A 17,574-nucleotide genomic window follows, 5' to 3' on the forward strand; every position below is an offset into this window, starting at 1 on the left:
TCTGCAATCGAAGCAAGGAACTGCAGCACTCAAGATAATCCAAAGAAGTGTATTTGATTTATTCACCAGGGATAAAAACACTTAACGTTTCAACCCACGAATGGGTCTTTATCAAGCAGGACTTCAGAGGGTAAGTATGGGCATTTTTTTTTTTCCGCTTCTCTTTTCTGCAGCAGATTTTCCAGCTGAAAAACTGCACCACAATTTGGTGCGGTTTTTCTGCCAGAATTCCCTGCGGCCACTAGGGCGGAAACGTTCTGAACTTTTACGCCGCGTATACCCTATAAGTGTTGTCATTTTATATGTTCATATCAGAAATCACACTTACACATATTGAGCTGTCTCACGAAGCTGGCCATGTTATTGTGTTTGAAGTACTTGGGTAGGATTTCCTTTGCAAACCGTTGTTCATCAAGAACCAAAAAACTCTGGCCATTCTGAAAAAAATTAAAAATAAGATAGAGCAAAAAAAATAGAAGAAACAGTATGAGATTTATCAGTGAGTAAAACAGCAGTGGCCACAGGAAATTAGTGTCTCAAGGTGTACAACACCAAATCACAGCCAGACCTAGGAACCAGCAAAGAAATGCTGTTGGGCTGAAGAGCTATTCATAGAACCAACCCCCGCCACCCAAAAAAAACAAAAAACACACACACAAACACAAGTTCCAACAAAGACACTGTAATCATGGACATGCCAGCCTGGCTTCACATGCTACTTGAGGTCTTGTCCTTCCAGTAGTCAGAGCAGAGCTCCACTCTTAGGCCACTTTCACACGGCAGTGGTTTGGTCAGTATTTTGCATCATTTTTTGGAGGCCAAAACTAGGAGTGGAACCTACATAGAAAATAAAGATAATGGAAACATTTGCACCTCTTCCGTGTTTTGAACATAAGCCTGGTTTTGGCAGAATACTGCCATAGTAGTCACAGCTGTGTCCCATTCTCTTCTCTCACAAGAAGCCTATAGTAGTCATTGACAGTCACGGTGTGCTTTTTATGAAACAGAGCTTGATGCGGTTAGTGCATGGAATTAGACAATATCACTAAGCATCCAAACATCAAATGCTTGAGGGTAAGGAGCCAATCCCTAGTTGTCAAGGATACGTTTCTAGTCGGCCTGGTGTCCTGGTTTTGTTCAGCCATGGGTTTAGGTGTAACTCCAACTTTAAACATTATTTCATATTAATGTCCAAAGGCTTGATTTAGGAAGTGATCCAATCACATCCTTGAATACAAATCTACAGTCCTACACAGCGCTGTAATATATATGAGAACTTAAAACGGGTTATCCGGGACTTTTCAATATTAGCAGCAGGGCAGGGGATGGAAGTGTCCCCCCCTGCTCCAGTGCGGAGGTCCCGTTCGCCACCGCCTCAGTCGTGGAAGATCCTGCAGCAGTCACGTAATATTAATCAGGTGAGCGATTGTCAGGGGCCTCTGCAGCCAGTCATTGTCCCAAGCGTGCCCGCTGCAGGATCTTTCATGACTGGAGCGGCAGTGAACGGGACCTTAGCAGGGTAAGGGTATGTTCACACAGCTTATTTTCAGAAGCAGAACACCTCCAAACATCTCCCCATTGATTTCAATGGGGAAAAACTGCGTTCTATTCCGATGGGGCGTTTTTTTACGTGGCCGTTATAAAAAACGGCCGTGTTAAAAAACACCCGCGAAAAAGTAGTGCATGTCACTTCTTGAGCAGTTTTTCATTGACTATCGAAAAACAGCTCCAAAAACGGCCGTGAAAAATGTGAGTCGAGTAAAAAACGGCTGAAAATCAGGAGCTGTTTTCCCTTGAAAACAGCTCCGTATTTTCAGAAGTTTTTTTGCTAATCGTGTGAACATACCCAGAGTCTGTTGGTTTACTATTTAACACCATCCTTAGTCCTGCTGCCCCTTTTGAAACGTCCCAGATAACCACTTTAAGCTCGGTTCACATGGACGTCAACTGTCCCATTTTCCGAGGTTTCATGATGGATATTAATGATTCATTTGGAACATACAACAGTATGACGCCAATGCAAACCGGAAAAAAATAAATAAAATTTTAAAAAAAGAATGTAGAACAGGAAGTCTATTAGGTCATGCCACGGCAACCAATTGACAGCCCAGAATCACATTTGTGGGCCACTGATGGGAGACAGAGGGAGCCTTCTCAGTCTGTAAACCACTCAGATGCCGCGGCCGCTATTAATCGTGGCATCTAAGTGGTTAAACAGCCGGGATCAGAGGTAACTTCGTTCTCAACCGTTATAAAAAGAAGCCTTAAATGTATCTGCTTGTAAGGCAGATGGTTATACCACACAAAATAGTTACTAATTAACATTTCCCAAATGTCTACTTTATTTTGGCATCATTTTTTTTTTAACATTCTTTTATTTTTATAGGACGTTACAAGGCTTAGAACATAACCAGCAATTTCTCATATTTTCATGAAAATTTCAAATATCTTTTTTTGAGGTACCAGTTCAGATCTGAAGTGGCTTTGAGGGGCCTATGTATTAAAAACCCATATGAAATACCCCAATTTAAAAACTAGACCACTCAAAAGTATTCAAAACATTTTTATAGGGCTTGAAAAAGCTATACGCGAAACGCGCTACCTTATCTTCTGGGTCACATCACTATGGAAATATGGGTAAGCATACCATGGAGGTTCTGTCAGGCTTTTTATATACCCATTTCACTGATCATGCTTATTGGGTGTAAGCTCTTACTCGATCTTCTACTTTACCTGACACTCTTCATTTTTGAATATCTCCTTGGCTTGGGATATAATATATATGTGATTTTTTTGTATACTATTTACTGTTTATATATATTTCTGATAAAGTGTATTATACTCTGATCCAGTCATAAAGACTTGTTTTAGATTCTGTGTTGATTTAAAATAAAGATTTTCTACTTTTTCAAACCTTTTGATATCTATGGACTTCTTTTTCTCTTGTTTATATATATGATTTGAAGTCTTTATCTTCAATAAAACGTAGTGGGTGGTTGTGATTTCTGCTTCCCACCCTGACATTCATGTGTCTTGTGAGACTTTTTTGTCTAATAATATATATTTATTGCCCAGGTTCTGCCGTTTTTAGAAATATCTCACATGTGGCCCTAGTGTGGTAATAGACTAAAACACAGGCCTCAGAAACAAAGAAGCACCTAGTGCATTTTGAGGCCTCTTTTTTATTAGAATATATTTTAGGCACCATGCCAGGTTTCAAGAGGTCTTGTGGTGCCAAAACAGTAGAAATCCGCCAAAAGTGACCCCATTTTGGAAACTACACCCTCAAGGAATTCATTTATAGGTGTTGTGACTATTTAGACCCCACAGTTGTTCCACAGAACTTATTTGAATTGAGCTGCGAATTAAAAAACGAAATATTTTCCAATATTATGTCGTTTTGGCTCTAAATTTCTTATTTTCACACGGAATAAAATAGCACATTTTGTTGCCCAATTTCTCCTGAGTGCGGCAATACCCAATTTGTGGCGATAAACTGCAGTTTGGGCCCGTGGGAGGCCTCAGAAGAGAAGAAACATTGTGCTCTTTGTAGTCCAGATTTTGCTGGATTGGTTTTCGGGTGCCATTTCACATTTGCAGAGCCCCAGAGGTACCAGTACAGTTGAAACCCCCAAGAAGTGACCCCATTTTAAAAACTACACCCCTTAAGGCATTCTAGATATGTAGTGAGCATTTTGACCCCACAGGTACTGTGTAAAAGATAATGTGCAGCAGATGGGAGTGAGATTCGCTATATATATATATATATATATATATATACATACATACATACGCCATGTCAGTGTCCGATATATTGTGCCCAGCATGTGCCACCGGAGATACACACCCCCATGAACTGTAATGTGGGTTGTCCTGGGTACAGCAACACCCTACATGTGGCTGTTATCAGCTGCCTGGGCACATGGCAGGGCTCAGAAGGGAAAGATGAGGGGGATAAGCTGTGCGGAGGGCATCAGGGTAAATTAAAAATCAAGGGATGTATGATAAATTCTAAATCAATCTTTCATACCGAGCCCTGGTTTTTCAGGACACGTGTCACATTGGTGTATTGTGCTCTTCCTTATACCCCTCTTTGAGCAGACTCTGCACATCTTGACTTTTTCCCTTCTTGCCAGATTGGGGAACTTCTCAGTATGATGTGCACGGCCAGCTTCTTATACCACACCGCATAGCACTGTAAGGCTTCAGGACTTGATCTGACAAGTCCACCCCTCCCATGTACCTATTGTAGTCCAGGATGCAGTCTGGTTTGGGGGTCTCTGTACTGGTACCTCGTACTGGTACATGGGTACTGGTGTGGCATCTCCCTTGTCTTGTACTTGACACACAATATGTTGCTGCTAGAATGTGCCCTGCTCTCACCCCTTCTTGTTTGCCCAAGCAGTGTCTTAGGGAGGCCTCTCAGATTTCTTCTAGCAGTGCCGCATGCCGCAGGACTTCTGGATGTCAGGCACCTGAAGAGTGGGACGCTGGTATAAAAATCATCCAGGTAGAAGTGGTAACCCTGGTCCAGCAGTGGGTACACCAAATCCCACACAATTTTTGCATAACTCCCAGTAAGGGGGGGGGGGGCATTCTGGGGGCTGAATACTGGTGTCCTTCCCTTTATATATCCTAAATTTGTAGGTATACCCTGATGCACCCTCGCACAGCTTATACATCTTCACGCCATACCTTGCCCTCTTACCCGGCAGGTAATGGCAGAATTGTAGCCTCACTTTAAAATGTACCAGGAACTCATCAACAGAAATACAATTCTCGGGGGTGTATGATTGGGCAAACCGGCCAATGAAATGGTCTAATAGGGGTCTCAGTTTATACAAATGGTCAAAACTGGGGTCATCTCTGGGTGGGCACTGCTCATTATCAGCATAATGTAAGAAGCAAAGTATTGCCTCATAACACATCCTGTACATGGCCATGCGGTACATCAGGGTGTGGTATAACATGTCTGTACTCCAGTAGGTCCTAATGGATGGGTTTTTCAGAAGCCCCATGTTCAAGAGCAGTCCCCAGAACTTGCCCAACTCTGCTGCATCTACAGGGGTCCACCTGTGGGATTGGGCATAAAATGATGTGGGGTTCTTTGCTCTGTTGGGCATATAAATTAGTCTGGGACACCAGAAGCTCTATAAATTCATCTGTGAAAAAGAACTTTATAAAGTCCATCTCACTGAGCCCTGCCATATTAAAATTTATCCCTGGGCTGCCCGTGTACTCAGGGATTTGGGGCTCGTAATTGTCTGGTGTGGTGGTCCAAATGGGGTCACTTCGCTTGGAGGTTCCAACTGTGGTGGAGGTCCTGGCGCGTCTCCTAGGGGGTCAGTCCTCTTCATCACTGGATGAGGAGGTTGATAAATAAAAAAAAAAAAGAGTCTCTCGCCATCTGACGAGTCCGTGTCAGAGGCAAGAAACGCATAGGCCTCTTCAAGAGAAAATTACCATTGGGACATATTCTATTATTTATGTGTCACACGTGTAAATTGTGTGCTTAGACACGTGTATTGTGTATACAGCAAAATGTGTTCTCTTGCACAGTACTTTTATTAGCACTAGTAGAAGCAATAGACTGCTACCTAAAAAATGTTTTTTTGTTTTAATAGAACAATTCTGACACTAACAAACCCTAATACTGGCTGAGATGCTGCAGATAACTAAATATCCAAACATTTTTTATATATATATATATATATATTTTATTTTTAATAGAACGAGTTGACTTCCCTGACACTAAACCTAACTAGGGCGAGGGTTTCTAACACTAAATCTAACTACATTTTATGTGAACTTCACTGACACTAAACCTTAGGGTATATGTTCAGACGCAGTGACCAAAAACGTCTGAAAATACGAAGTGACATGCATTTATTTTTCGCGGGCGTCTTTTTACGCACCGTATTTTGACAGCGACACGTAAAATGAAGGCTCATGGGAACAGAACACCGTAAAATCCATTGAAAGCAATGGGCAGATGTTTGTAGGCGTATTAGGGGCGTTTTTTCAGGTGTAATTCGAGGCGTAAAATGCCCGAATTACATCTGAAAACACTGCGTGTGAACATACCCCAACTACGGCGACGATTCCCGGACACTAAACCTACCTAGATTATTCACAGCTTTCCTGACGCTAAACCTAACTATGGTGACGGGTGCCTGACACTAAGACCGGATTCACACGAGCGTGTGCGTTTTGCGCACACAAAAGGCACTTAACAGCTCCGTGTGTCATGATCATATGGTGCGCGGCTGCGTGATTTTCGCGCAGCCGCCATCATTATGACACTCCGTTTGCATGTTTGTAAACAGAAAAGCATGTGCTGTTTTTCGGTTTTCATTCATACTTTTCACTGCTGTTCCGTGTGGTGCGCGTGATTTTCACGCACAGATTTACTTCAATGGGTGCGCGATACGCGAAATACGCACAAAGAACGGACATGTGAGTTTTACGCAGCGGACTCACACAGCGTAAAAATCACGGACCGTCTGCACGGCCCCATAGACTAACATAGGTCCATGCGAGGCGCGTGAAAATCACGCACGTTGCACGGACGTATCGAACGTTCGTCTGAATAAGCCCTAAACCGAACTACAGTGACGGATTCCTGCTGCTAAATTCCCTGACGCTATACCTAACTACGCTTTTTGACGGTTCCCTGACACTAACTAACCCCAATACTAGACTATCTGCTGATCTTCCAAACTGACTTTTTTTTTTATTATTATATTTTATAAAGAAAATTAAAAAAACCTCCCCAGGGACCAAAATGTGGCCCTGAAGACTCAAAAGTGGTCAGTGATAGAGCTCACTGACCAAAAATGTGGGTGACAGGGGAACACAAGGACGGGAGTGGGAAGTGGATACAAGTTGGTAAAAGCAAAAAGAAAAAAAAAAATATATATATACTTGTTATTTTTTAACTGCTCTGACTGACTCTCTCTACAACCGCTCTCTACGACTAACTAACTCCAACAGAGAGTGGGTGTGGCAGGGTCTGAGGTCAGAGCAGGAAATTACGTATGCGATCGCTGCTATTGGTTGGTCGTCACTAACTAACCAATAGCAGCGATCGCGATGGCGGGACCACTATGATTGGTCCCCTGCACACTGAGATGTGATAGCCTGCTGTCAGAAACAGCAGGCATCACAGCTCAATGAAAAGCCGGGGGAAAATGGCGATGCATTTTCCCCTGGACGTACTATTCCGGCGCGGAGCGTGAACGATGCACTTAGCGCGACGGAATAGTACGTCGCTGAGCTCGAAAGAGTTAAAAAAATTAGTAGAGGTTGACCATAAGCACTTTCAGAGCATCTGATTGGCTAAGATTTCGTATCCGGGGGATGGGGTAGTCCTGCTGGACTGTGCCCCCTTTTCAGATCTATACCTGGCGAGTCTCTCTCTAAGGTTTATCTGGCTGTTCATGACCATATGGATTTATCTAATTGCAGCCGTGATATAGGAGGCTTCATGTGAGTCTACGGAATTTAAAAGGCTATGTAAATCTTTGGGGGAGTTTTTTTTTTTTTTAGTAAAATATACATATACCGGCAGAACGATAAAAAAAAATTGGAACAGACTTTTTAAAAATTGTGTTTACTTTTCGAGATGCAGCTTCTATGCATTCAATGTACATACAAAACGCATCTCGGCGCTATCAGTGAACTGCACTGACGGCTTGGCTGTCAGCGCTCACGTGTCATCCCATGTGACCGCCACTGCAGCGGTCTCCTGGAATGAAACGTCATCCCAGGAGGCCGACCTGCTGGCAGGCCGTAAAAATGCTGCAGTTTTCTGCTGCAGACATTCCGAGTGAAAAACACCAAGGTTGCCGTGTAGCTGTAGCCTTAAACTAGGAGTTTAACAAAACTACAGCATATTAACAAATAACACACACACTACTTGGGGACATATTCCTTCTAATGAAATGTATAAGGTGTTTTTACAATCTTTATAGACTTAGGGTAAATTCACACTGCATTTGCAGTGTACGTTAACTATATATATAGGCCACCGTACACACAAAAATGTCCTTTTGGCCTCTGTTGGGCTGGTATGCATCAGTATACCTTTTTTTCTACTGTATGGAATAGAGTAGCAGACTATGCTATTCTATACAGAGGTATCCTGTATAAAAATGTATACCACAAGTTTCTTAAATCGGTTTTATACAAGGGAAGCCTATGGACAACGTACGCAGTTGTATGCCTATACAGTGGCATACTTCGGAGGCAACTCCTGAAGTATAGCTCACATGTGCACCGAACGCAGTATGGATAGGGCCTAATATTGCTAGATTGATATTGTTAAATATTATAAATTGCACTGGTTCACTACAGTGCATCATCATGTTTACATATGGTCAGCTAAACCCCTTCCCAACATCCACCGTATATAACCGGCGCTGTCGGCAAGGGGTTCCCGCAAGTCAATGTACAGCTGCGGCCCAGTGATGGTTCGGGTTCAGAAGTGGAGCCCACATCACCAGCGGGGGCCAGCTGCAGATTACTGCTGACACTCTGCTGTAATGGCCAGGATCAAAGCTAGGTCAATAGCGACCGCGGCATTTAGACGCTTTGTAGCCAATCAGCCTCCCACGACAAGATCACGGGGGCTACAGCAACCATAGGCCTAACAATGGCCTCCAGGTCTGCCATAAACTGAAGCCTATTAGGCCCTGCCAGAGCCTTCTAGGGTGCATGTCACTGTAAAACTGACAGTTATAATACACTGCAATACATAAGAAGTGCAATTTCAACAGTCCCTTAGGGTCAGTTCACATGTTGCGTAAATACTGCAGATTTTACGCAGCATAATTAGTTGCAAAAAATCTGCAGCAAATGCAGTAGCAGCAAAGCGGATGAGATAAAACAAATTTCATCCACACGCTGCATAAATACGGAGCAGAAAATACGCTCAAAAGTTTACCTGCGGTGCAGAATTTTAATTTCACAGCATATCAATTGTAGATGCATAAACGCTGCTTATATGTTGCGGGTTTTCCCCATTGAATTCAATAGGGAGGTAAAACCCGCAACAAATAGCAGTTCGCAGCGATTCAACAGCAAAAAAATAACAATAAATCTTATACTTACCCAGAATTCTGTGTTAATTCCTACAGGCCGGCCTCCTGGGATGACGTTTCATCCCATGTGACCGCTGCAGCGTATCACAGGCAGTAGCAGCTGTCACATTGGATGACATCATCCCAGGACGACGATGTCAGAGGGCCGGCGCACTGGGATGACACTTCACCCCATGTGACTTCCGTTGCAGCCAATCACCGACTGTAGCAGTCTCCTGGGATGCAATGTCATTCAGCTTTTTCCTGGGATGAAAAATCAGTTTGGTGCGGTTTTTCGCCCAGAATTCCCTGCAGCGCACAGGGCGAATACGCTGCGTGCTATTACACAGCGTATCTACCCCGCGTGAACTCAGCTTTTGGGGAGGGGAGGGGGACAAAAAAAAAACTCCACGTTTTAAGTTGAAAATCACTTTATTCCCATGTCTTATCAAAAAAACATAAAAAATAATTACATAAATTGGTGTCGCCGCGTCTGTAATGACCCAATCTGCAATCTGTAAAAATATAATTAAAAAAACTATCCCATACATGGACAGTTGTCACTGGAGCTTCCTGAGGGCCTTAGCGAAGCTCTACAAGATTGTTGGACAGTGAGTTTTTCCAAATATCTGGTTACTGTACAGCCTCTGGTGTAAAACACTTCCCAGAATGCCACCAACCAGAGCAAGGTCGGTGTGACATTAAAAGGGGTTTTTCCACAAAAGACACGTATCAACTATCCACACGGAAGGTGATGAATGTATGATCGCTGGAGGCCGCACCGATCACTGTGCTCGGCTGTCCCTGTCAGTACCAGACTGAGTGAGGTGTCAGAGTATGTTCACACGCAGTGGTTTCAGACGTAATTCGGGCCATTTACGCCTGAAAAAAAGGGAACCATTACGCCTCCAAACATCTGCCCATTGCTTGCAATGAGATTTACAGTGTTCTGTTCCCACGAGGCGTAATTTTACGCGCCGTTTTCAAAATACGGAGCGTAAAAAGACACCGCGTCAAAAGAAGTGAAGGTCATTTCTTGCGACGTTTTTGGAGGCGATTTTCATTGACTCCATTGAAAAACAGCTCCAACGGCCGCAAAATACGCCGTGAAAAACGTGAGTTGCTACAAAAACGTCTGAAAATCAGGAGCCGTTTCGTCTGGAAACAGCTCCGTATTTTCAGACGTTTTTGAGTTTGTGTGTGAACATACCCTGACAGCGCATGATGCTTGACCGCCACTCAGGACCATCGTGGTGATCCCAGCAATCATACATTTATCACCTAATCTGTAGATAGGTGATAAGTGCCATTTGTGGGGAAAACCACTTTAACCCCTTAATGACCGGGCATGTTTGTACCTTAATGACCAAGCCAGATTTGTCAAATCTGGTATGTGTGACTTTATCAGAGAATAACTCTGTGAAAGTTTTGAATACCCAAGTAATTCTGACATTGTTTTTTCATCACATGTTGTACTTTATTTTAGTGGTAAAAGTAGACTGATACGATTTACGGAAATTAATAAAAAAATAGAAAAATGGTATGTACACACATACTGTACAATTTTTTTAATTAAATATAAATTTCTCTCTCTTTACTCTATTTTGGCAGCACTTTTGAAAAAATAAAATAAATTTTCAGCAATTTAGAGGACTTACAAATTGAATAATAATTTTATAAATTTTGAAGTACATTTTGTTTTCCTGCACCAAGCCAGGTTTTTAGAGGCTCATAGGTGTCAGAATGGTGGAAACCCCCACAAATGACCCCATTTAGAAAACTAGACCCCTTAAGGTATTTACCTAGGGGTATAGTAAGTATTTTGACCCCACAGTTTTTTGCTAAATACATAGCAGGTGAAGAAAAAAAATCTATCACCCGGTTTCTCCTGTTTTAAAAAATACCCACATTGTGGCCCTAATGCACTGCCTGGACACACGGCAGGGCCCAAAAGGAAGGGAGCACCCGGAGGCTTTCAGGACTCATATTTTGCTTGAAAATTTTTTAGACCCACTGTACATTTGGAGAGGCTTTGAGCTGCCAGAACGATAGAAACTCCCCATAAACTACCCCATTTCGAAAACTAGACCCCTTAAGGTATTTATCTAGGGGTATAGTTAGCATTTTGACCACACAGGTTTTTCGCTAAATATATTGGAATTAGTCTGTAAAAATTAAAATGTACTTTTTTTCTGAAACAACATAGAAATTTTTATTATTTACAAGGAATAACGAAGAAAATGCACCCCAACATTTGTAAAGCAATGTCTCCCGATTACGACAATACCCCATATGTGGTAATAAACTACTGTTTGGACCCACAGCAGGGCTCAGAAGGGAAGGAGCGCCATTTGGATTTATGATTTTGCTGGAATGGTTTTCGGTGCCATGTCGCATTTGCAATGCACTGGAGGGACCAAAACAGTGGAAACCCACCAAAAGTGACCTCATTTTGGAAAAACCTTCAAGGAATTTTCCTAGGGGTATAGTGAGCATTTACACCCCACGGGTCTTTTGCAGAGTTTATTAGAATTAGGGCGCGAAAATTAATATCAAAATTTTTCCCACTAAAATGTTGCATTTTCTCATTTTCACAAGGGATAAAAGGAGGAAAAAAACAACCATTTTTTATAAAGCAATTTCTCCAGAGTACGGAAACACCCCACTTGTGGTCATACGTTTTTTCATTAGAAATGAATTATCCCTTTTAGGACTGATCCATTTTTTGCTTTCATATTTTAGATTTTCACTCTCCGCCTTCCAAGAGCCATAACTTTTTTATTTTTCCATCAATAGAGTGGTGTGAGGGCTTATTTCTTGCGGGAGGAGCTGCAGTTTTTATTGGTACCATTTTTTGGTACATAAAAAGTGATTCAAAAGTTGTATTACATTTTTTTTTTAGAGCGAAGGTGACAAAAAAAAAAAAAGAAAAAAAAACAGCGATTTTGGCGGTTTCAATTATTACATTTTTTTAAGGTGTGCACTGTGCAAATTAAATAATGGTATATTGTAATAGTTCGGACTTTTACGGACGTAGCGATACCAATTTTGTTCATTTTTTTACATTACTTTAGAAGAAAAATGCGAAAAGGTGTTTTGTTTTTTTAACTTTAAAAAAAAAAATTCTCACTACTAATTACTATAATTCTTGTACACATTTTATTAATCAATCCCCTTAGGGGACTTGATCCAGCGATCATTGGATCACTGGTACAATATACTGCAATACTAATATTCTGTAAGGCTGGGTTCACACGACCTATTTTCAGACGTAAACGAGGCGTATTATGCCTTGTTTTACGTCTGAAAATAGGGCTACAATACGTCGCAAACATCTGCCCATTCATTTGAATGGGTTTGCCGACGTACTGTGTAGACGACCTGTTATTTACGTGTCGTCGTTTGACAGCTGTCAAACGACGACGCGTAAAAATACAGCCTCGTCAAAAGAAGTGCAGGACACTTCTTTGGACGTTTTTGGAGCTGTTTTCTCATAGACTCCAATGAAAACAGCTCCAAAAACGGACGTAAAAAACGCTGCGAAAAAGGCGCGAAAAGCGCGAGTTGGTCAAAAAACGTCTGAAAAGCAGGGTCTGTTTTCCCTTGAAAACAGCTCTGGATTTTCAGAAGTTTTTGGTCACTAAGTGTGCACATACCCTTACAGAGCGATCCCTGTACCTGTCCGTTAGTCCCGGGTGTCAGCTGTAATACACAGCCGACACCCGCAGCGTATGGAGCGGGCTCAGCACGTGAGCCGGCTCCATACATCAACCACCGCACCATGACGGGCAATTAAGTCATAGTGCGCAAAGGGGTTAATGCGCAGCGGATGGTTCAAAGTGAAAATTGCAATTTTCCACTGATACGCCATTTTAGTGCATAATATGTTGTGCCCAGTTTGTTCCACAGAAGACAAATACCTCATAAAACGTTAAGCGGGTTCTCTCGGGTATGGCGACGCCATATATGTGGGCGCAAACTGCTGCTTGGGCACGCTGCAGGGCTCAGAAGGGAGGGACGCCATTTTGCTTTTGGAGCGCAGATTTTGCTTGGTAGTTTTTCTGTTTTGGGTTTCGCTGGTATTTCAGTTTATAATGTGGGGGCCTATGTAATCTGTGCGGGTACATCAGGGCATAATAAGAGGGTATAAAAATGTAGTAAATAAATAATTCATAGATATGTGGCCGGTGTCGCACTGATAAATGGCGCCCGATCTTATCCACTTTTGGACACTGCACATTTTGCATCGCCATATTCTGAGAGCCAGAACTTTTTTATTTTTTCACAACCGGAGCTGTGTGAGGGCTTATTTGTTGCGGGACAATCTGTCGTTTTCATTGGTACCATTTTGGGGTACATGCGATTTTTTTTTATCACTTTTTATTCCATTTTTTTGAAAACCTCAGCAAAAAACAGGAATTCTGACACCGTTTTTTAGGTTTTCTTTTTGCGGCGCTCACCGTACGCTATAAATGTCATTTTTACTTTATTCTGCGGGTTGGTACGATTACGGCGATACCATATGTATATAGGTTTGGTCCTTTTTTTTTAGCGTTTGCACAATAAAATGACTTATTTATAAAAAAATTCTGTGTCACCTTATTCAGAGAGCCATAATTTTTTTATTTTTTAGCCAAAAAAGCTGTGTAAGGGCTTGTTTTTTGCGGGACGGATAGAAGTTTTTATTGGTACTATTTTTGGGTACATGCGACTTTTTGATCACTTTTTATTCTTTATTTAGGGAGCGGTGGTGACCAAAAAAATTGTGATTCTGTCGTAGTTTTTTTATGAATTTTTTTTGGGGTGTTCATCGTGCGGGAAAAATAACATTACAGTTTTATAGTTGGGTTCGTTACGAACGCGGTGATACAAAATATGTGTACTTTTTTAACGTGTTCATTTTTTTTCTATAATAAAAGTCTTATTATAGGAAAAAAAGCATTTTGTGTTTATAGAACTTATAACTTTTATTTGTACACTTTTTTTAAAACATTTTTATAACTTTTTTTACTTGTCCCACTAGGGGACACTTAGACTTGCAGCTTTGATCGCTGCTAGAGTACATTACACTACACACGTAGTGTAATGTACTCCAACTGTCATTGTGACGTGACTGTCACACTGACAGGAAGCCTCGGAGGACCGGCCGGAGGCTGCTCCTCCGAGGCATCTGTACATGGCAACCCGGAGGTCATTATCTGACCTCCGATTGCCACGACAAGCATCGGTAGCCCCCACGATCACTTAGTGGGGGCTGCCGATGTGCTTCAAACCACTTAAATGCGGCGACGGCAATCCGTCGCCGCACTTAAGGGGTTCATTGCCGAAAGCAGCGGCGATGGTCCGCTGTCCGGCGAGACTGATGTTTCAGCTGTCTAGGACAGCTGTCAGCGCGCGTCTGTCACTCTGTGTTTACACAGAGTGACAGTTTGAAATGCTGACGAAAATGAACGTCCTGGTGCGGGAACTAGCAGCCGACCAGGACGTTCATTTTCGTCCTTGGTCGTGAAAGGGTTAAAGTGTAGCTCCCGTTGTACTCTCCCCAACAAATGGAAATCAGGTATGGAGAGATGCCATGACAACCAGGAAGTAGCATGCACAGATCCAATTCTAATTAATAGGCCATGCATGGCTGTTGTCATGGCAACTGTACCACCCAGTATGAAGGAGCGACTCTCCATACACAATGTCAGTACGGGTAGGAGAGTACAAATGGAGCTACACTTTAAATAGACCCTGTCACCACATTATAAGTGCCCTATCGCCTACATAAGGAGATGGACACTAATGCAGGTGACAGTAATGCTTTTTATTTAGAAAAACTATCTATTTTTACCACTTTGAGCGATTTTTAGCTTTATGCTAATGAGTTTCTTAATGCCCAAGTGGGCATGTTTTACTTTAGACCAAGTGGGCGTTGTACAGAGGAGTGTATGACGCTGACCAATCCGCCTCATGCACTACTCTCCATTCATTTACTCAGCGCTAGCGATATAGCTATATCGCTATGTGCAGCTACATACACACACTATAACATTACTGCAGTGTCCTGATAATGAATATACATTACCTCCAGCCAGGACGTGATGTGTATTCAGAATCCTGACACTTCTGAATCTTCTCTGTGAGATTTCCAACAAGGCAAACGTAATCTCGTTTACATCGTAATCTCGCGAGACTACGTTTGCCTTGCTGGAACTCACACAGAAAAGATTCAGAAGTGTCAGGATTCTGAATACACATCATGTCCTGGCTGGAGGTCATGTATATTCATTATCAGGACACTACAGTAATGTTATAGTGTGTGTATGTAGCTGCACATAACAATATAACTAGATCGCTAGTGCAGTGTAAATGAAGAGAAATGTATGACGCTGATTGGTCTTTCTAAATAAAAAGCACTGCTGTTACCTACATTACAGCGCCGATCTCCTTATGTAGGAGAACGGGCACTTATAATGTGGTGACAGAGTCTCTTTAAGTCAATAGGAATTGCCGAGAGATTTCGGTTTTGACTCCTGGAGAATTGTGAATGCAGCTCTGGACTAAAATACAAGTGATCATTAAAATACAGGGAATACAATGTATTAAAGTTACTCAGCTTTTTGTACATTGGAAAGTGGTGTTTGAATGTGAACAGAGTCTTTAAAAGGGCTTTCCCATACATAATATGTATCGTCATATCTGGTGGTCCAACCAGCGATTGAGAACGCGGACCCCCAGCGATTACACGTTTACCAGCTACCCTGTGAATAGGTGATAAATGAAGACCCTTTAATACTAGAGTTCAGGCCTCGTGCCTTTATATGGTAATGGAGGATGCTTATTATAGACTGCATCATCTTACTGTACAACCAGTATTACAATACAACCTAGCCAACCACAGAAGCCATGTATGTGACCGTGTAACGTACATCACGCAAACACCAGTCGCTTCCGAGTTTTCCTGACTGGAATAATAATAATGCACTACATCGTACAGACATGTCGGGCCTATGCCAGGGGGTGCCAATATGACGGCACCAGGGCCGCTGCTACAAGACGGTAGCCATGCCACATCGGCAAACAGGGCAATAAGCGGTTACCTGGCTCCATGTTATGAACTCGTTAGTGTCGGAATCTTCGACCAGTGTCCACAGTTTACTCAGGAACGCCGGAACGTTTGAGTTCTGCTTCATTGTCCCGCTGTCCGTTAAGAAGTAAACACAATGTCGCACACAGGATGAGTGAACTAGAATAACGTTCAACGCATGCGCGAACTCTACACCTTCTCCAGGGCATGCCCCTTACTGATGACGCAGCGATCTCACAATAGATGGGAGATAGTGTGTAGCCAGAGCTCCGCCTTACATAACGGGTACAAACTCACGTGGAGGGACAGGTGGGAGGGGGAAGGGCTCAGGGCGACCACTGCAGATGATTGGACAGCTGGATTTCTGCCGGGAATTATTTTGTCCAATAAAATGACTGAAACTAGGGATATACTGAGGAGGAAGCTGCGGTCAGGTGTGGGGTAGGAGACAGAGCGGCTTCAGGCACTGATGAGAAGTTCACGGAGTGGGAAGTGGAGGACAGTCTGAGCGTGTGGCCTAGCAGTAAGGGTATGTTCACACGGCGGGGGTCCGTAACGGCTGAAATTACGGGGATGTTTCAGCCTGAAAACATCCCCGTAATTTCAGCCGTACCGGCATGTGCAGGCGCTTGAACGCCGCGTCAATTACGGCCGTAATTAGCGCTGCTATTCATTGGAGTCAATGAATAGCGGCTCCAATTACGGCCAAAGAAGTGACAGGTCACTTCTTTGACGCGGGCGTCTATTTGCGCGCCGTCATTTGACAGCGGCGCGTAAATATACGCCTCGTGTGAACAGACAAACGTCTGCCCATTGCTTTCAATGGGCAGATGTTTGTCAGCGCTATTGAGGCGCTATTTTCGGGCGTAATTCGGGGCAAAAACGCCCGATTTACGTCCGTAAATAGGCCGTGTGAACATACCCTAAGGGTATGTTCACACGGCCTATTTACGGACGTAAATCGGGCGTTTTTGCCCCGAATTACGCCCGAAAATAGCGCCTCAATAGCGCTGACAAACATCTGCCCATTGAAAGCAATGGGCAGACGTTTGTCTGTTCACACGAGGCGTATATTTACGCGCCGCTGTCAAATGACGGCGCGCAAATAGACGCCCGCGTCAAAGAAGTGACCTGTCACTTCTTTGGCCGTAATTGGAGCCGCTATTCATTGACTCCAATGAATAGCAGCGCTAATTACGGCCGTAATTGACGCGGCGTTCAAGCGCCTGCACATGCCGGTACGGCTGAAATTACGGGGATGTTTTCAGGCTGAAACATCCCCGTAATTTCAGCCGTTACGGACCCCCGCCGTGTGCACATACCCTTAGGGTATGTTCACACGGCCTATTTACGGACGTAAATCGGGCGTTTTTGCCCCGAATTACGCCCGAAAATAGCGCCTCAATAGCGCTGACAAACATC

General features: G+C 43.0%; 1 protein-coding gene across 4 annotated transcripts in view; it reads right to left on the reverse strand.

Annotated features, from left to right (window-relative positions):
- Positions 1-16,388, reverse strand: part of LOC142759802 (heat shock factor protein 2-like) — a 44,866-nt gene extending 28,478 nt beyond the window's left edge. For 3 of the 4 annotated variants that reach the window (XM_075862395.1, XM_075862394.1, XM_075862393.1), the window contains exons 1-2: positions 16,166-16,385; positions 329-437 (exon numbers count right to left, since the gene is read on the reverse strand). In XM_075862395.1, the coding sequence (XP_075718510.1) occupies positions 329-437; positions 16,166-16,258 (202 nt within the window). In that variant the 5' untranslated portion in view covers positions 16,259-16,385. Of the gene's footprint in view, positions 1-328; positions 438-16,165 lie in introns of all 4 variants that reach the window. The other variant, XM_075862396.1, reaches the window with a different exon arrangement.
- Positions 16,389-17,574: the final 1,186 nt, after the last annotated feature.

The sequence above is a fragment of the Rhinoderma darwinii genome, chromosome 4 (genome assembly GCF_050947455.1).
Source record: "Rhinoderma darwinii isolate aRhiDar2 chromosome 4, aRhiDar2.hap1, whole genome shotgun sequence".
Taxonomy (NCBI): domain Eukaryota; kingdom Metazoa; phylum Chordata; class Amphibia; order Anura; family Rhinodermatidae; genus Rhinoderma; species Rhinoderma darwinii.